The sequence below is a fragment of the Suncus etruscus genome, chromosome 16 (genome assembly GCF_024139225.1).
Source record: "Suncus etruscus isolate mSunEtr1 chromosome 16, mSunEtr1.pri.cur, whole genome shotgun sequence".
NCBI lineage: Eukaryota > Metazoa > Chordata > Mammalia > Eulipotyphla > Soricidae > Suncus > Suncus etruscus.
The window spans coordinates 83,982,456-84,003,790 of NC_064863.1; the positions used below are offsets into that span (position 1 = coordinate 83,982,456).

The 21,335-nt window shown below is 35.9% G+C and overlaps 1 protein-coding gene across 1 annotated transcript in view; it reads right to left on the reverse strand.

The window, feature by feature from the left end:
• UNC5C (unc-5 netrin receptor C) overlaps nt 1-21,335 on the reverse strand; it is a 196,488-nt gene that overhangs the window by 73,312 nt on the left and 101,841 nt on the right. Inside the window, exons 6-7 of the mRNA XM_049789892.1 lie at nt 10,371-10,538; nt 5,519-5,683 (exon numbers count right to left, since the gene is read on the reverse strand). Of these exons, the coding sequence (XP_049645849.1) occupies nt 5,519-5,683; nt 10,371-10,538 (333 nt within the window). The remainder of the gene's footprint in view (nt 1-5,518; nt 5,684-10,370; nt 10,539-21,335) is intronic.

Genomic DNA, 21,335 nt, shown 5'->3' on the forward strand with positions numbered 1-21,335 from the left:
ATGCTTGACAACCTTGAAAAGGGTTATGTTTGGAAAGTTATACTTGAAAGATTATTATTATTGTTATTGTTATTTTTTGTTTTTGTTTTTGGGCCACACCCGGTGATATTCAGGGGTTACTCCTGGCTATGCACTCAGAAATCACTCCTTGCTTGGGGGAAGCATATGGGACGTCAAGGGATCAAACTGCGGTCTGTCCTAGGCTAGCATGGGCAATTTCTGAGCACATAGCCAGGAATAACCCCTGAGTGTCACCGGGTGTGTCCCCTCCCCCCAGAAAAAAGGAACCCTAAAAACATTAAATAATAAACTCTAAAGAATGAATCCAAAACTTGAAAATTCTATGTATCTGTATAAATACAGATTTATACAGTTCTGCTGTATAAAGGGCCCAGTCCATCCAGCCTTTGCTTCCCCTTTTGGGCTTAATCAGGCCTAATCTTGGGCCTAAACAAAATCCAGGCTAGTGGTCATTGTATAAAAGGGAATTAGCCTCTCAGTATCTCCACGTCTTGTTGACTGACAAAAAAGTCTGAAATGTAATTCAATAGCTGAATAAAATTAAGCCCACAGATCAGCTTTTTAGTTTTATTTTTGCCCTCCCCCCTTTTTGGTTTTTGGGCCACACCCGTTGATGCTCAGGGGTTACTCCTGGCTATGGCCTCAGAAATCGCCCCTGGCTTGAGGGACCATATGAGACGCGAGGAATTGAACCGCTGTCAGTTCTTAGTTAGCACGTGCAAGGCCAATGCTCTACCACCTGTACCACTGCTCTGGCCCCAATTTTGCCTATTTTTAATGTTTAAAATGATAAATATGTGATGTAGATTTAATAAATAAAAATAATGAAAAAAAAGTTTAGGAAAAAGAATAATTATGAGTCTCTCCTACTCTTCTTCCCAAAGTGGGTGATGCCAGAGCATTGCCAGAATTTTCAAAGGTCATTGTGGGGAGTATGTTGATTTTTGTTTATTGTGCAAAGAAGGGAAATTTCTTAGGAGACACTGCTTGAGTTTGTTATTTTAAAGGGCAAGTCAGTTTTGGAGTTCTGTTTATTTACAAGATGTGGATAATCAGAATAAAATTCAAAAATAAAAAAATGTAGCCAGGTCAGAGTTAGTATAGTACATGAGATTTTTGGTCCCTCTGAAAGTCTGATTCTGCAAATAAAGTCACGGGTCTAAGGCTTTATCTGTCAAAACAGATACTTTCTGTTTTGGTGTGCTTGTGAATGCTTTGGAACTTAGAAAGATGTGAGGGGAGAGAAAAAAAAAGTATTTGTTTGAGAGTAAATACGGCTTCTAAAATAGAAAAAGTAAGTAAAGAAACAAGACAAGCCAGTAAAATATGTACTGAAGGGAAAAACACAGTTTTGAAGAGCAAGCCAAATGACCCACGTATTTTTAACAAAATAAATGATACCATAAAATACTATTACAAAAATAATAAAGTATTAATTTCTCTGTCCCTTGAGATTTTTCCCTTCTGTCCTAGAAACAGAAAATTGTGCATTTGTCCACTGACATTAAAGAACTATGTAGTGGCCCATTGGTGTCTAGCAGTTTTCTATAGTATAATAGTAACCACATCTCCGCTTTCAAAAGCAGAAAAGTATATTTACCAGTAAGGAGAAAAGCAAAAGCAAGCCATACTAGGGTAAAAGAGGTGCATGCTATGTTGGGCAACATGTTCATTCAGAATACTTATTTTTCAGCTGAATCAGTAAACACATCACTATCGAAAAAATAACTCTGACAGCAGCTCTTCTAAACTGTAGATAAAAGCACTAATTGTCTGGCACTCTCACTTATCCCTTTTCTCAATCTGCAGGCTTACAAGATTCTCTTTGCAAACTAACTAGCATCTTCTCAGATGCTCACCAAAGCAGTCACAAACACATCGTTCTAAGTTTAGAAATGACTAGAAAGTAATTGATTTCCCTCTGTTAACTGCATGCAGAGCAGCAGCATGGCATGCAGTATGTGTCTGCATCAAAATTAATTTATACATAAAGAAGATTGACTCAATATAAAGCACTGCTGTTACATAGAGGTTTCTATTATTACTAGGGCTTAGGAAATTGTTTTATGAAAAGACGGACTCCTTGGTTATTTTGGTCCACTGAGTTATTTCTCTAGATTTGAGTTCTGACATTATTTCTGATATTCCAAATTTTCTTTCTTTTAACTTTTTCTTTCAAACAAATACATACATACCCTATATGTGTGTATAGTTTTATTTTTTACTATTTATCCAGTTTCTCCATTTGAAAAATAAATTGTATTAGTTGTGACTAAGGAAGAAAATGGGTCTGCATATTGATTTGAAAGAAGTAGCAAATAGGTATTACTTAAATAATTGCTTTGTATTTCAATTCTTTAATTCTCTCCGGAAAAATTTAAGTTTTCAAGTAAAATGCATTATGCATGTGACTCTGACTTATACAGACATCCATTTATAAACTCTGAATCTCTTTAACCTAGAACTATACCTATATTGAGATCAGAATAATTTACATACAATTTTGAATAATCTCAAGAGTTTATAATAATACCCACCTCTATGCTAAGTATGCTAGTTTTATTTTATGATATGGCAGTACAGATGTACTAATGAATAAATAGTCATTAATGCATAAAGTATACATATTCTACCAAAGTAAGACACTAAATTCTCTTTAGGGGGTATTTTTGAGTAGTGTAAGGAGTCCATAAAAACTGGTGTCTCCCCCTTGTGATGATTCTTGGCGTCAAGGTCTAGCATATAATACCAGGGACTGAGGGCACACTTTTGCTCTGGCCCTGGTGTTCTATGTATAACCTGATTACCCTGGTAGAGCACCAGGACCTGTGAGGTCATGCCTAGAAAGTGCTCTGGATGGACCCATTAATGCTCAGGGGACCAGAGATTGAAATGGGGTGAGCTGCATGCATGACTGAATTAACCTATAAAGTATTTTTCCAGGCCCTAAATTAGAGTTTCAAATTGTCAACTGAAAAAATTTCTGGATGTTTTTTCTAAATCTATATATTTTTACTTTTTATAATATTCATTATTTTGAATATTAATTTATTCAAAATATGGTTACAAGAATGTTTGTAATGCAGTATTTTCCATAGTTATAAAGTTGTTCATGGTTGAGTTTCAATCAGACATGGCGTATACCCTTCACCAGAAAACATTTCCACCACCAATATCCCAATTTCCCTCCCATTCTCCTCAGTGCCCTTTCCCCACCTTTCTCTCTCTCTCTCTCTCTCTCTCTCTCTCTCTCTCTCTCGCTCTCTCTCTCACTCTCTCTCTCTCTTCTCTCTCTCTCTTCTCTCTCTCTCTCTTGTCTCTCTCTCACTCTCTCTCTCTTCTCTCTCTCTCTCTCTCCTCTCTCTCTCTCTCTTCTCTCTCTCTCTCTCTTCCTTTTAGACTCTGTGGTTTACAATATTGTTAGTGAAGAGGAGTCAAGCATATCACCTTATTTTCTTTCAATATCCAGTTCTTGTCCATAGCAGACACTTCTTTGCTGAAAAAACTGCACACCTGTACTATTTATGCAGAGGTGCTATGCAGTTAATCTTTGAGTCTACTGATGGTTTCCTCGGTAGCTGTTACTCTCCTGGTGATATGTTTCAGTGAGTCTTTCATTATGTCTATCAATTCTTTTCAGATTTGTTATTTATATTTGAAGCTTTCTCATATCTACTCTAATATGCTCTTGATTCTTATTGGCTCTCCATTCTGTAGTGTTTTTGTGTTCTTTATACATCTTCAACATTTCTGCGCTAAACTCCTTATCAGAGAGGTTATATATGTGGCTGAGACTAGTTGGGTCTTCAGAACTATAATCTTTATTTCATAAGCATGGCTGGGTTGTGTGTTGCTTGCCCATTGTAACCATTGAAGTGTACTGATGTTTTTATGCTCATTGACTAAAAAAAAAAGTGTAGCTATGGAGCACAGTGAAGTATTGTGCTCTTCTTAAGGCACATTGTTTTTTGGGGGGGGTGTGAAAAACAGCTCTTCTGATTGAAAAACATCCTGCTGTCAGTTTTCTGTCTGCCTTAATTTCTTGGAACTGTGTGGCTGTGCTGGAATGGCTGGGAGATCCTCATCTGTGTGCTACTCTTTCCATTGGGCACACTGACCTGGTGTGTAAATGGCTCTTTTGGGTCAAAGAGGAGCCCGTTGCCAGTCTTTTTGTCTGCCTCAATTTCTTGTGAATGCGTGTCTATATTTTTTCTTAATATAGAACTTCTATATTCAGGAAATTCCATAATTTCACTTGCATGACCCTTTGTCGTCAAAAATAAGAGTTGTGGCAGGAACCTGCCAATTGGAGGACATTTGCTTTGCACATAGTCCCCCAAGCCTACTAGGAGTAATTTCTGAGTGCAGTTAGGAGTAACCCCTGAATGTCACTGAATTTTTTTCTAAAAACCTAAATAAACATATACATTAATTAATTAATAAGAGCTGAGGTTAATGTTATTTTCTCACAGACTTTGGCTGCAGCACTGCCAGAAACATTCAGCTGACTAATAAATAGAAACTATAGATTTCCTTTAAAAATACTATAGTTACATACAATCACATTATCATTGAGGATATTTATGTCTGAGAAAAATCTTTGTAGGGCAAACTACTACTTTCTGATCATTTAGGTATACATATAAAAGGGCAGATAGAAAAATTTATTGACTGTAGATGGTTGTAATTCTAATTTAAAGTGAAATAGAATTGTAGGGAGGAAGAGAGCTAATTTTAACAAGTTTATTTTAATTAAAATTTCTTTCTTTTTTTAATTAAAATTTCTTTTTTTTTCTTTTTCTTTTTCTTTTTTTTTTTGGTTTTTGGGCCACACCCGGTAACGCTCAGGGGTTACTCCTGGCTATGTGCTCAGAAGTTGCTCCTGGCTTGGGGGACCATATGGGACGCCGGGGGATCGAACCGCAGTCCATCCAAGGCTAGCGCAGGCAAGGCAGGCACCTTACCTTTAGCGCCACCGCCTGGCCCCTTAATTAAAATTTCTATGTTTCAGTTTATGTATAACCTGTATGAAGAACCATTGTATATAAGTAGAGTTTCTTAAGTGTAAATAAAACTATTTTAAACTGATGATTATATAAGTTATTCCATACAAATATATTTAGCTTCTGTTTAATATGTTAGGAGAAATGTCAACATAAATGCTCAAAGACAGCGCATTATTTGATCCAGAGTAATATAATTCTGGTCCCAGATTTCAGAACAATTATAAATTCTCAATTCATACAAGGGCATCACATGGGATCTCATGCATGGAACCTGTGAAAGCTACATCCCAGGCTTTCTCTCCACATTTCTGCCAGCACTGCTTGTTCTCATTCTTTGTAAAGTACACCGGTCTCTAAGGCATAAGATGGTACCTCATAGTTGTTCTGACTTGCATCTCCCTGATGATAAAAAAAAAAAGAAAAGAAAAAAGAAAAAAATCTAAATTGTTATGTTTCAAGCTTTACTCTGCCATTCACTCAGACTGACTTACTCTGCATACAAAGGCCATCAGTGCAATTCTTGGATTGTAGGACGAGGCCATCACAGTCCTTGCCTCCATTCTTGGGGGCTGGTGCCATGCATTCCCTCCTGCGCCAGTGCGTACACTCAGTCCCACAGGTAGACCACTTGCTCCAGGAAGTCCACCTGCCATCCACTGCCACGAAAAGAATCAGCATCAGGTAAGTCTGTAACAGCTGCTCTAGACCAGATAAATATCACAAAATACTACAACCAAGAGAGTCCCATGAAGGAGTCCTACTGTGTTTAAACTATGGTAAGAAGCATGTTCGATACTCATCTGGTCCTATGAACATCCTTACGTGTGTGTTTATTTTCTCCCTGGGCAAAGCCACAGGGAATTAGAGACATATTAAACCACAACCTTCACCAGGATTTTAGCAAAGTGCATCATAGCTCTGTGCTCTTTTTCTATTTTGGACTTCATGCTGAATATCAGAGGGCATGTTTTAAATTAAAGTTTCCTTTGTTCATATATTCATGTTGTAGTCTAACCTTGCCTTTCTACCCTAATCATTATCTATCTAACCTACCCATCTAATCTATCTATCTATCTATCTATCTATCTATCTATCTATCTATCTATCATCTGTTCAATCTAATATTCTATCATCTATCCATCCATCCATCTATCTATCATCTATCTATCTATCTATCTATCTATCTATCTATCTATCTATCTATCTATCTATCTATCTATCTATCTTTTGTCTATGTTTAACAAAATTATATTTTCCCTATACATGGATGTACACGGAATCTATTATGCTGAGTGAAGTAAGTCAGAGAGAGAGAAAAATGCAGAATGGTCTCACTCATCTATGTGGGTTTTAAGAAAAATGAAAGACATTCTTGCAATAATAATTTTTCAGACACAAAAGACAAAAGAGCTGGAAGTTCCAGCTCACCTCAGGAAGCTTACCACAAAGAGGGATGAGTTTAGTTAGAGAAATAACTACATTTTGAACTGTCCTAATAATGAGAACGTATGAGGGTTATAGAAAGCCTGTCTAGAGTACAGGCGGGGGTCAGGTGGGGAGGAGGGAGATTTGGGACATTGGTGATGGGAATGTTGCACTGGTGATGGGTGGTGTTCTTTACATGACTGAAACCCAAACACAATCATGTATGTAATCAAGGTGTTTAAATAAAATATAAAAAAAAAGAAAAAAAACTTATTTTTATTCTGAAATGCTTTCTTAAATAAAATATTTTATTTATTTGCTTTCCACATTTATATAATATATATTTATATTTCATCATAAACCTTTTTCCTTTACTTCCTTTAATTACTTTTTAAAAAATATTTTTAAACCACCATGGTTACAATTTGTTTACAATACAGTTGCATTTTTCACAGCTATAAAATTGTTCAGGATTTTTAGTCTTACAATGTACAACACCCTTCACCAGTGCACATTTTCCACCACCAATGTTTCCAATTTTCTTCTCGCCCTCCCTTCTGCCCTATCACCTGCCTGCCTCTCGGACAGACATTTTTTTCTCTCTCTTTTTGGGACAATGTTGGCTTGTAATATTGTTATTGAAGGAGTATCATACATATCACTTTATCTCTTTACAACACCTAGTTCTTTTCCCGGAGTGATCATTCTCAACTCTCATTGTCATAGTGGTCCCTTCTCTGCCATAATTACATTTTCGAGCTTTTATTTTAAAGTGAGGTCATAGAGGTAACACAGTAGATAGGAAGTTTGACTTGCATGTGGCTAACCTCTCAATAAATCACTAGCAGTTAAGTAGAATCCTTGACCACCACCAGGGAAAGTTATCCTTGAATGTAGAGCCAGGAGTAAATCCTGAGCACAGCCTGGTGTGGCCCCCCTAAACTAAATGTTCAGAATATGAGAGATAAGCAATGCATTTACTGGAATAACTGTTACTATTGCTTTAAAACCACCATGGGATGTTCAAAATGGCTTAGCTCCTTAGACTTTCTCTTTTCTCCAAAGAGATGTAAACTGAGCCATAAAAAACTATGCGTAACACCAGCCCAAATAGCAGAAAGCTGCCATCTTAGGAGGAGAGGGTGGCTCAAGAACCACTCTGTTGAAGTTACGCTTTTTGTCTCCATCACCTAGAATCACAGTTTCCCTGCTAGCCCTGGTTTGGCACTGACCCTCTACAATTCTTATCGGGGAAACCAATCTGATCATACTTCTGGTACTCCATTTTGTGGGCTGATAACACTATGGCTTTTTATTTGTTTATTTTTGGGGGGTCACAACAGGCAGCACTCAGGGGTTACTCCTGGCTCTATGCTCAGAAATCGCTCCTGGAATGCTCAGGGGACCATATCACCACAAACTTTTAAAAATAATTCTCACTTTCATATTCTGGTGGCTTGACTTGTTTAATGAGTCTGAACTTACATATCTTTATTTTTAATACACAACATAAATCTTAAAATTATGTTTAACAAATTTTATCAAAATACTTTAAAATGAAACAATCATCCCAAAATATTAAAAAATATATGTATTCGCATATATATAAAGGAAAAATTAATTCAAATGAGTTTAAAAAAAGTAAGTAAGGGAACAAAGTAATGCAGGAGACTGCCTTACATTTGGGAATAAACAAGTTAAGAGGTAGAATTATATAGGTCTTAAACTTATAAAAGAAACATAGGCTTTCCTACTGTCTTTTGAGATATTCTTGTGGGGGGTGGAATCTAGAACACATTTTCATCACACACTCTGGTCTTATTGAGTTTGAGAAATGATTTGCAGCAGAAAGGATTCAGGTAGAGTTCTTGCACTGGGGTTTCCTTCTGGAGCTGAGTTTGGTATCAATCAACAGTCCACATTTGGGGGTGATGAAAGGAGAGCCTTTTTTGTATTGTTGTTATGATTTTCACCTTTTTCCCTTTCTTCTTTTAAATTGATATAGGCTCTAGTCTAGAAGGACTTCTCCCATTTTTGCTTGTTTAATTTTTCCCCATTTTATTTTTTTTCTCTCCTTCAAACAGAACCACATAACTTGAACCATCTTGTTCTGCCTCACAAATTGAGGGGGAACTAATGGAGAGTACCAAGACCAAACAGTTGTATGGACATTAAGTAGAAATAAAAAATATGATCAGACTTAAACAACAAATCTAAAGCCAATGACAAAAGAATTAATACCCAATCTACAACAAGTTAGACACAGAGAGAACCACTTACAGTAGCAGCCCAGGGGGTAAAGGAGGGGAGATGGGATGCATGCTGGGAACAGGGGTGTAGGGAGGACAACATTGGTAGTGGGAATGTCTCTGATTCAATGTCACTATGTGCCTAAAATATTACTGTGAAAGATTTGTAGTCCATTTTGGTCAAAATAAAAATTAATATTAAAAACACCCTTTAAAATACATTCTTTAGACTCTTATAAACAGAATAAAATGTTGAAATGAGTTAACTGATAAATTTTATTTTGAAATACACATTACATTAAACATATTTTTCAATATTTCTGACAAATTCAATATAAAATACTGCCATATTTTATACCACTATAAATTGCATCAATAACTATGTATTATTATATTAAATATATCTTCATAGTTGAGAAATTGTATGGCTTCACATTCAAAATACATAAATATGGCTGTGTGGGCAATATGTATAAAGATGTAAATATCCCTACATGAAAAATGACAACTTAATATTTCAAATGATTTAGGATACATTTCTCCAAGAAATTTGCTTTGACTAAAACCATGGCAGAGTATGTCTATATGTGTGAGTCTGCTCACCTATGCATACACACTATTTCAATTCAACGTCCTTGGTGTGTTTTTTAGTCAATAACTAGATAATATATAGAGCAGTCTAAGATAAAATACTAAAATTTTATATTTAGCACAGTGTCAATATTTGTCCCATAATTAAATGTCCTCAGTCCCAGTTAAAAGTGGTACATTGATATTTAGAAATCGATACTTAATATTATAAAGTATAAATTATGTATTTTTTCTTGAGTTAATTAACTTAATACCTCTAGACAAGCTTGATGAAAGATGAATAGGCCAGAGATAAAAAGGGAAAAACTGTGTTTAAATAATGAAATTAATGATAGCTAATTCAAGAGAGCACACTAAACTTATACACTTTTTATATTATTTTGGTTTAGCCTTTCAATATATTAAATTCATTAAATTCAAGCATTTAAATGGTTTTAGTGAGTTTTTCTTGCAAATATGACTTTAATTCACATAAGAAGTGAATTATATGAGATGGAATGGAAAGATAACCAGAGGCAGAGATGTGATATCTCTTCATATAATTCACAAAAGAGGTCAGTGGCCACCATGCACAGAAAACAAAGGACTGACTGTACCATACTTTCAAAAAGGTCATGCGTCACAAACTTTTCTCTTTTCATTTATTTCAAAAATCTTTTTTGTCTTAACCAGAAACTAACCAAATGTCAAATACTTTAGTCTAAAAATTTTATTTAGTGTCTATGGTCTCTGCAGATCAATTATTGCTATTCCTGAAAGTGTACTTCTCAATGAAGCTCAACTATCTGAAATTATATCATGTACTATCTTGACTCCAGCTGTTTTCCTGAGAGCTAAAGTTGAATTATGTTCAAAAGTATTTAATTTCTCATTTTATATTATTTTACAGTCTTAGTAATAATGCAAAGTGGACTTCACAGGTGGAAGATACTTGATTTGCCATCAATTGGAGTGACTTTATAATAGAATTAAATATTATTTTTCAGTTGTTGATGTCAGTAATAGGGTTATATCTTTTAGTCCTTAGAATGTATTTCAGGAATGCAAGGAGACAGATTGAGAGCACTGGACTACTTACCTGGACATAATGTGGTACAGGCTATTTTGTGCACACTCTGACCTTCACAGAAGGCACCACCATTGAGTGGTGCTGGGTTGGTGCAGGTTCTTGTGCGCTTCTGATATCCTCGGCCACAGCGACTATTACACATAGACCACTCCGTCCAGGTGGACCAGCCTCCATTTACTAGAAGGAAGGAAATAATAAAATGTCATTAAACATCAGAGAACATCTAAACCACACACAAGGAAACCGCTTCCTAAGTAACATAAATTAAACTTGAAATTTCAAACCTACAAGTCATTTTATTTAAGATTTTATTGCAGAACTGAATGATGAAAACAGTTTGTAACATGTTAAAAATATCATTAAGCTAGTAAAAAAAAAAACTAAATAGTACTGTATTTACTTTGTACTACAAAGTATTCTTTTATAAAATATATCCTCCTACTCAGATGCCAAAAATTAATGGTTGGAAATGTGGAAACTAAGTAAAATCAGTTGGCTTTTTACTTTCTTTTTTCTCTAACATTAATTTTATAATCATTTAAGGATTTTTTTTATTTTTTAACATAATTTTTATTTTAATTGTAGTGGCTTACATATCATTCACAGTAATATTCCAGGTACATATTTACATTGAATCAGGGGAATTCCCACCACCGAATTGTCCTCCCACAACCATTCCCATCCTGCCTCCCATATCTTCCACTCTTCCCCCAGGGGCTGCTAGAATGCTGGTCCCCTCTGTGTCTAGTTAATTACTTATAACTCTTTGGTCTTGGTGCCTCCATAGTTCGGAGGCGGGCTAGAAAGATCAAGTTATGTGGATTTGTTTGAGGAAGAGAAAGGTAATATAATGGGGTAAAAATCGACTACACCGACTATGAGCAGAGTCATTCTAGAGGCTCTCATCCTTGGTTTGAGAGACAATGGGGAAAAGAAGAAGGTGAAACACCACAACAGTTCAAAAAGAGGAATCAAATAAGATATTCAGTGAGCACTGCAGCCATAAAAATATGCACCACATAGTTGTCATGGTCTTGAGATAGGAAATATGACAAGGCGCAAGGAGGAAGAAGAGAAGAAAGAAAAAGTAAATATATTATTAAAAAATGGACAACTACTTCAATATTTACCCCAAAACAAAGAATTCGATCAAAACTAGATAAAAAATGAAAAAATAAAAAAATGAAAAAAAAAGGATCATTTAGTGTTTTTTTGTCTCTCCCCCCGCTCCCACATAGGCACAGTAAATGTTGGGGTCATCTGAAACAGGAATCCCCTTGGCCTAAGAGATACAGGGTTTCCCTATCCCTGGAACATATTGTCATGGGATTATCTATAGACTCCTTTCACGTTCATTTACTCTCCCCTTGGTGTTTTTGTGCCGTATGGAAGACTTCTGCTCTGATCTGGATGATACAGACAGACCTCTAAATCTAGGAGTCTCAGTCTGTGCATAGGTCAATCATTTAAGGATTTAAAATTTTTTATTAACAGATTATGTAGCTATAGCAATTAGTGAATGACTACAACTGACACACACCTAGTTTGCATATAAATGTGTAAATGGCATTTGAGGTAATACATTAATCAATATAGTTGTGATTCTAAACATTACTCCCTAACACTTTTTCACCTAATAATATTCACCTCTAGCTACGTTGTCCTAGAAAATAATATTTATAAAATTTTTTGAAAGCATTGTGATTTACAAAGTCCTTCATAATTGGGTTTCGAAATGAATCAGGTCCACCCCATCACAGGTGTGAACCTTCCTCTACCCTTGTTCTCCAAATGCATCCCATACTTTGTCCCTATGCCTGTCAGTATAACAGGCCCAATTTAAGTTTACATCATTAAAGTTTAGGTTTCTTGATTCTATTATTGCCTGTGCCTTCAATATTTAGTCCTATCCTTCCTTAACACCACTAGTGCACTTGAGACCACTTGGTCCCCGGTTCTCATCCTTTCATATTGTGTTTCTCCTCTTCCATTTAGTTTCTTTCCTTCTCCTCGCTCTACTCTGGGACCAAGAGTGTTTGAGACAACTCCCATTTAGACTACTGCATTTCTTCATGCAGTTATTCTAAATATCACATGTAAATAATATCATCCTGTATCTATCCTTCTTTTACTGCTGACTTCATTTAACATAATATATTCCAGTTTCATTCATGTTGCAGCAAATTGCATGAATGCATATTTCCTTACAGCTCTGTTGTATTCCATTGTACCACATCTACATGATCTATGCGTCAGTTTTAGGACACCTAGGTTGATTCCAACTCTAGCTTTGTACTGAGAGCTGCAAAGATTAGTGGTGTGCATACATACTTTAGGATAGAATTATTAGAAAATAATGTTTTAGCATCTCAATAATGTGCCAAAAACTTGTTAAAATTTTCCAACATAAGATTATTTGATGGTAAATAAAAACTCCCCAAAGTTTGATTCTTGAATAAAATATGTTGCCATTTAAAAAAAGAACAGAACCCTAGCACATGCATATAGTTCCTAAATAATATTCTCTATAAACCTTGCAATAAGGGATATTCATGAATGTATTAAGTGAATAAAGAAAAATTATGAAAAGTGTAATCATTAAAAGCAACTAGTATGTTCAGCTTAGAAATGGCAAAGTCAACCAAGTATGTTCATGTAATTGACTTCTTGGCAGCCATCAAAATTTATGTTGTTATGGCACTAGAACTGTAATATTGTGGAGAGGGCATTTGACTTTGGTTCAAATGCAGTTGACTTTGGTTCAAAGTCCTTGGCATTCCATATGGCCCTATAAGCCTGCCATGAATAATTTGAGTTCAGAGCCAGGAGTAAACCCTGTGTTTGGCCCCCAAACCCAAAAATATTATGCTATTTTAAAATGCATGATTATGTCAATATTATATTTTGGGTCAAATGCATTCATGTTTCTAATTTTAAATCTTACCAATTAATAGAAAATGCCAACAGTATATATGTATATATATATTTCTTTTAGAAGTCTATCTGTGGACAGCTGTTGACAAACTTCTAGGCATTTATTTTTTTGATCTTTGTGTGCTTCCAAATTTTATATTATAGATATATATTTTTCAGTGTAAAATGTATAATTGAGATTATATGTCATAAATTCAAATAAGATACTAGTTAGATATTTCTTTTCTTTTTTGTTTTGGATAACCCCAAAGTTTGTGCCTTGAACAACTTGCTTAACATTTATAATATTCTTTTTTTAAAACTTTATTTATTTGATTGATTGATTTTGGGGCTACACCCAGCACTGCTCAGGAGCTAATCCTGGCTCTGCACTCAGAAATTGCCCCCGGCATGCTGGGGGACCATATGGGATGCTGGAAATTGAACCGGGTCCCTCCCAGGGATTGAGGGTCTGCTGCATGCAAGGCAAATGCACCACCTCTGTGCTATCACTGTGGCCCCAACTTTTATAATAGTCTAAACGTGATATAATTGTTAGTATGAATTAAATGCATAAAATTGCAGATATACTGGTAAGCCTGTATTTGATGGTTTAGAATAAATGTGCCATACTGCTGGGCACATTATATATAATAAGTAATTTTAATAAGAAATGAATAATCATGAAATCTTCCATTTTGCTTTGTTTGGTATTTGTACCATACCATACCATACTCCTGTTTCTGTGCCCAGATATGATGAACTCAAAGGATCATTATGGTAGTAAGGATCAAAACTGGGGTCACATGCAAGGCAAATGCCCGACCCGCTCTACTAGCACTCCAACCCTGATCAAAAATTTTTTTCACCCTACTGCTGTGCTGTCTCTCCAGCTCTACTAAGTGTCCAGGATCTATAGATATAAAAGAAATACGGTGATTTGGCAGTTTGATAAGGTTAATTTGTGGAGGTATCAGGTATGTCAGTGCTTTGCTGTGCCTTCAGGCAGAAAGGAGAATCTGCTCTCATCCTTTCTGAGGAGGCTTCAGAGGTATCAGCTGGAACCAAACTACCTAAGAAGATTAGACAGCCAACATCTTCTTTTGGAGCAGAAAAACAACCGGTTTTTGTTTGTTTGTTTGTTTGTTTGTTTTACAAAATATGTAACTTTTTCTGTTAGTGATGTTTTAATAACTATAACTTTGTAATAGAATTTACTGTTGGGAAAAGTGATGCCTCCCATGGTCCTTTTCCCAAGGGTTGCTCTAGCTATTTGTGGGTGTTTATTGTTCCAAATGAATTTCAGAAGTGTTTAACTGACATCTTAAGGAATGTCATGGGTATCCTTAGAGGGATTGCATTAAATCTGTACAATGCTTTGGGGAGCATTGCCATTTTATTTGTTTGTTTATTTGTTTATTTATTTTTGTGTTTTGAGCACCCAGCAGTGCTCAAGGGTCACTCCTGGCTCTGTGCTCAGAAATCACTCCTGGCAAGAATGGGGGACCATATGGATGCTGGGATTTGAACCACAGTTCATCCTAAATTAGCTGCATGCAAGGCAAATTGCCCTAACACTGTGCTATCTCTCCAGCCTGAGTATTCTACTTTCTTGTGTCCTCTTTTATTTCTTGAAGCAGGGCTCTTTTAGTTTTCTCCGTGTATGTGTGTCCTTCACATCATTAGTTAAGTACAAGATATTTGAGTTTGTGTGCCATTAATGTCAATGAGTTTTGTTTGCTTTTTGGGCCATACCCAGTGATGCTCAGGGGTTACTCCTAGCTTTGTGCTCAAAAATAGCTTCTGGATTGGGGGACCATATGGGAAACCAGGGGATTAAACTGTGGTCTTCCCTAGGTTAGCATGTGCAAGGCAAATTCCCTACTACTTGAGCCACTGGTCTGGCCCCAATGGGACTAATTTTTAATGTCCATTTCTTTTCTATCATAATTGATGTATAAAAAAGCCATTGATTTTTGTGCTTTAATTTTGTAGCCTGACACTTTGCTATATAAATCTATTGTTCTAGAAGCTTTTTGTAGAGTCTTTAGGGTTTTCTAGATATTTTATCTTGTCCTCTGCAAACCCTGAGAGCTTGACTTTTTCCTTTCCTATCTGGATGCTATTGATATCTTTTTCTTGCCTAATCGCTATGGCAAGAACTTCCAGCAGTGTGCTGAATGGGGGTGGTAAGCTAGACAGCCTTGTCTTGTACCAGATTTTAGAGAAAAGGCTTTTAGTTTATCACCATTAAGAATAATATTTTTCATTGGCTATTGGTAGATGGCCTTGGCTATATTGAAAAAAGTTTTTCCATTCCCATTGATGAGAGTTTTTTTTTTTATCAATAATGGGTTTTTGACCTTATCAAATGCTTTCTCTACATCTATGGTTTTTATTTTTCTTTTTGTTGATATGGTGCATTATGTTGATTGATTTATGTATGTTAAACCATCCTTGCATTCCTGGAATGAATCGTACTTTGCGGTGGTGTACAATCTTCTTGATGAGGCATTGGATCCTATTTGTCAGAACTTTATTGAGAATCTTTGTATCTGTGTTCATCAGGGATATTGGTCTGTAGTTTTCTTTTCTTGTAACATCTCTGTCTGTTTTGGTATCGGGGTGATGTTAGCTTCATAATAGCTATTTGAGAGTATTTTTGATTTTTCAATTTCATGAAAGCCTGAAAAGGTTTGGTAGTAGTTCCTCTAAAAAGGTTTGAAAGAATTATTTAGTGAATCCATCTGGGCTGGGGCATTTGTTTTTGGGAAGACTTTTGATTACTTTTTACCTAAGTAGTGATAGATCTATTTAGATATGCTATATCATCCTGGTTTAATCGTGGAAAATTGTAGAAGTCCAAGAATTTATCCCTTTCTTCCAGATTCTAGTTTCATATCACAGAGTTTTTCAAAGTAGTCTCTGATTACCTTTTGAATTTCTTTAGTATCTGTACCGATCTCTCCTTTTTTATATATGTTATTTTTTTGGTTTTTGAGTCACACCCGGCAGCGCTCAAGAATTACTCCTGGCTCTACGCTCAGAAATTGCTCCTGGCAGGCTCGGGGGACCATATGAGATGCCGGGATTTGAACCACCATCCTTCTGCATGTAAGGCAAACGCCCCACCTCCATGCTATCTCTCCGGCCTCACCATTTTTATTTCTAATCTAGTTTATTAAGTTTCTCTCTCCATTTCTTTGTGAGTTTTGTTAGTGGTTTATCAATCTTGTTTATTTTATCAAAGAACTAACTTTTGCTTTTATTGATCTTTTGAATTGATTTTTTATTTCCATTACATTGATTTCTGCTGGGAGCTTTATTATTTCCTTCTGTCTACCTATTTCTAGCTCATTTTGCTGACAATTTTCTACTTTTAAAAGCTGTCATTAAGCTTTTTATATCAGCCCCTTCTTCCTTTCTGATGTGTGCTTGCAAAGCTATAAATTTTCCTTAGTACTGCTTTTCCTGTATCCCATAAATTCTGATATTTTGTGTCTTCATTTTCATTTTTTCCAGGAATGTTTTGATTTCCTTTGACCCACTGGTTGTTCAGCAATGTGCCGTTTAATTTCCAGGTGTTAAAGTTTTTCTTCTGTGACACTTTGTAGTTCACTTCTAATTTTAGTGCCTTGTGATCTGAGAATGTAGTCTACAATTTCTGTCCTCTTAATTTTATGGAGATAGGTTTTATGGGCCATCATGTGATCTATCCTGCAGAATGACTCATGTGCATTGGAGAAGACTGTATATCCAGTTTTCTGAGGATGGAGTGTCCTATATATATCTACTAGTCCACTTCCTCCCATTTCTATTTTCAGAGCTAGTATATTCTTGTTGGGTTTCAGCCTCTTTGATCTATCAAGGATGACAGGGCAGTGTTGAGAGCTCCTAATATTATTGTATTAATATTGATATCTTCTTTTAGATTGATGAAATTTTTTGAGAAAGAAAGATCTTACAATATTCTAGGCCAGTGGTCAGCAACTTTCTTTTTCAACTGAGCCAAATCTCGCCCAAAACCACAATTGAAATTTATTTTGAGCCACATTTTTGGTTTTGTTTTGTTTGTTTTTTGACAGCAGTCAGGGGGTTACTCCCTGGCTCTATGCTCAGAAAATTGCTCCTGGCAAACTCAGGGAACCATATGGATGCCCGGGATTCGAACCACCGGACCTTCTGCATGAGAGGCAAATGTCTTACCTCATTGGTTATATCTCCAACCCCGAGTGCCACATTTTTAAAGCCGAAAATGCATAGGATGGTACACTGTTTTTAGTTTTAATAAGTTTTTATTGAGACTATTCTGCATGCAAGTATCCACATAGGTCGGGATAATACAAATAACACAAACTAATAAAACAAAAACTTTAGAATGATATTATTTATTGATAACATTAAATTCCTTAAAATTTGCCTTGCAGTGTAGTGAAAATTACATCCTGACAATGACTGACAAAGTCACAAACACTAATGTGAACATTGGCCTTGCATTTCCTTGTATAGTTTGAGTAAGTCAGGTTTGTATGTTATTGTTTTTAATTTTAGGCACGATTCCAGGTTCTCATCGATGAGATGATTTCTAAATTTACTCTTGATAAGATTCATGCTTGAAAATTATTGTTTGCATAAGTATGTAGACCTGAGCAAGGAAAGAACAGCAAACGGTAACTTTTTTAGTTGATTACATGAGTCAGGAATATTATTTCAGGTGTTAAAAATGAACATATCTTCCTTCTCCAGGTCTTTCAAAGCAGACCACTTGTGCTGTGAACTAAGTCACGCATTGTGTTTCTCCAATCTTTCTAAATTAGTACAAAAACATTCAAATTTCGAGCTCCACAGTTCTTTGTTTTTAATCCAGAAATTGCATTTTAAAGTTGCCAATGTCGATATTAAAGGGACAAAAATTTAATTCCGTTACAGTGGCATCCAAAGGTTTTTTGTTTTTTTTTTTTTAACAAAGGCCAATGTTGCTTTGCTGTTTCTGAAATCCTGAAACCACATAAGAAAAGCTTCCCTCATAAAAGTGCTGTTTTAAAATAGATAGTGTCCATATCAGAATTATTTTCTTGCCAATGTTTCAACAGGCTTGGAAGGTAAATCAAAGTTTCTCTGTCAAAATCTTGAGCAAAAACAGATAATTTGTTTTCAAATGAAATAACTTCTTCTAACATCAAAAAAAAATTGTGTTTCCTTTCCCCTGTAGTTTATGATTAAGCTGATGTAGATGTGAAGTAACACCCACCATGAAATACAGTTTTTGAATCCACTGATTGTTAATTCTGGATATCAAGGAAAAATGCTTTGATTTCTGATAGTAAGTAGGCAAAACGTTTCAAAACATTTCCTCTTGATAACAAAATATGCTGAAAATTTGAAACCCTACAATATGGAGATGAAACAGGTAAAAGAGAAAAACCTTTTAACAATCTTTAAAAGCAAGAACAGTGTTCCAGAGAAAGTAGTGATTTCACTGAAAGAAAAAATCTATTGACACTTTAGTGTGTGCTGCAAGAAACCAAACAAAAATACACACAAAAACAAAAACAGCACTTTGTTAAAGGCATATGATACATCATAATGGAATTATAATAGAGTGCCTGCCTGAAACATTTTAAAAATAATTTTTTATTTAAGCATATTTGTTACAAAATTATTCATACTTGAGTTTCAATCATAGAATGTACATCACCCTTCACCAGTGCATTTTCCCCACAACCAATGTCCCTTGTTTCCTTCCCCTTCACCCTCTTCTGCCTATGTCAGGGGCAGGCATTTTGCTTTTTTCTCTCTATCTCTCTTTTTCTTTGTGACACTGAGGTTTGCAAAATTTCCTTTATGACATAGTGGTTTGAAATATTGTTAATTAAAGGGTACTATGCATGTCATTTATTCATTTCAGCCTCCAGCTCTGTCCAGAGTGATATGTTCCAACTATCAATGTCATAATGTACCTTTCTCTATTCTAACTGAACTCACCAGTTTTTATGGCAAGCTTCCTATCATGGACTAGTCCTCCTGTCCCTCATCCCTATTTTCTCTAGATATTATTACCATATTGCCATTTATTATTCTTATATGCCACAAATGATTATTCTGTGCTTACACCTCTACTTCTGGCTCATTTCAGTCAGAATAATAATCTGATGTTTTGATGTATGTACAGATGATGCACTGTGCATGGCTCAGTGTTTTTGTGTAGTCACAAGAAACAGAAGTTGCACACCCGTACATTGTATCCACTCATTGTATGATAGACTGGATTCAAAAAAACTCCCTGCTGAACTAAACTCTGTGACAATTGACACAGTAAAGATAATTTTTGAAATTCACAATTGTAATTATATCCAGGCTATTCACCACCCTAGGTGAGAGTATGGATGCCCACTACTAGTATCTTCTCCATGAAAAAATGAAGTGGCTGTTCAGGGGAAGGGTGCTCTCTCGCCTTGTTGGCAAGAGGGAAGAAGTAGTGCAGTTCCTATGAGAGCAGAACTCTGACTTTGTACAGCCCCAGTTGGACAAGGAATGGGTGGGTAGCTAAGCTTGTGTATTTGGCAGACATGGTTCATTTTCTCTATGAATTTAATATTTCTCTGCAGGGGAGTTTCACAAGTAGTTTTTACAGTGAGACATAAGATGGATGTGTTCAAAAAGGAATCTGATTCTGGGATAGCTGTGTCTGAGAAGGAGATGTTGAAATGTTTCCACTCTTGCAAAAAATTTCTAATTGGCACTTATATTATGCAGAAAGTCATAATCAATATGAAAACAGCATTTAAAGGCATTAGCTCACAACGAAAACAGCATTTAAAGGCATTAGCTCACAACTTTAATCATGAGTTCTCTGAACATGAGAGTCCACGGTAAAGAAAACTCTGGTTTGAGAATCCCTTCATGGAAGATGCCCACTCTTGTGCAAAAATAAAATATGTGTTTTAAGATCACTCCAGACACTGTATTTCTAAACCCCACCCCACCTGGTCTGGAGAAGCACGGTAGCAGAAAAGAAATAATAAACCAAGCTAGCCAGGAAAGGATGATCATGGAGTCCATGGCTTTTACCTTGTACTCTCTTCTTGGAGCCCAAAAAGCTAGAACACCTCTTTCTTTATTAAAACCAATTCCCAATACCAGGAGCTTCAGGTCAAGAGAGAGAGAGACAAAAGTACATATTCAGTGAACTTTTACATATCAAAGAGAGAGGTTTAAGAAAGGATGGCGTTGGGGGAACACCTTTGTTTAGGGTTGATACCGGGTATCCTCTTACACTCTTGGAGCCAGCTGCCGGGGGTGGGGGGGTGGGGGAGGGCTGCACACATGGCGTGCACTGACAGAGGTTAGGAGCTGAGTCCTGACTCCTGCAGAGGCTGCACGGCACACAGAGGAGCGAATTAAAAGTGTAAAGAGCCACATGTGGCTCGCCAGCTGCAGGTTGCCGACCACTGTTCTAGGCTTATTTTTCCCTATTTTATATAGAAGGCAAGGACATCTTCCTGTATGACAAATGAAAATGAGAAATAATCCTACAATATCAGGCCTGTAGCTCAATCCTCGTTGCTGAACTTAAAATATCTTTTACTGATGTTTGGTCTTTGCTAAACTACTTAGCATATATTTATAGATACAGAAAGAACGGCATACATAGAAAAAGTGATTAGTATACATATTAGACACTTATATAGTTTTCATTTATTAGTATGAGTATAATCGTGCCCATTCTTTTTTTCTATTTCTCAAGCAATTCAAACCCAGTTTAGGAAAATATAGTAAGTGAAACATTAAATAAATGTAGAAAAATATAATTACTTACTATTTCAAATATCCATTTTCTTGAGTAGGAAAATAAAGCTGCAGAGATGTCAAAGGATTGGGGAAAAATAGAGTAACATATGTTCTGTGATGAAAATGACAGTTTCGATGCCTTATTCACTCAAAAATTGAAATATCATAGTGATTTTCTAATTTCCTGACCCACTGAAACACAGGACGCATCCTTCTGGATGTTACTACTAAGAAAAAGTACCATTACCTGCTTCACTTAAAAAACATCAG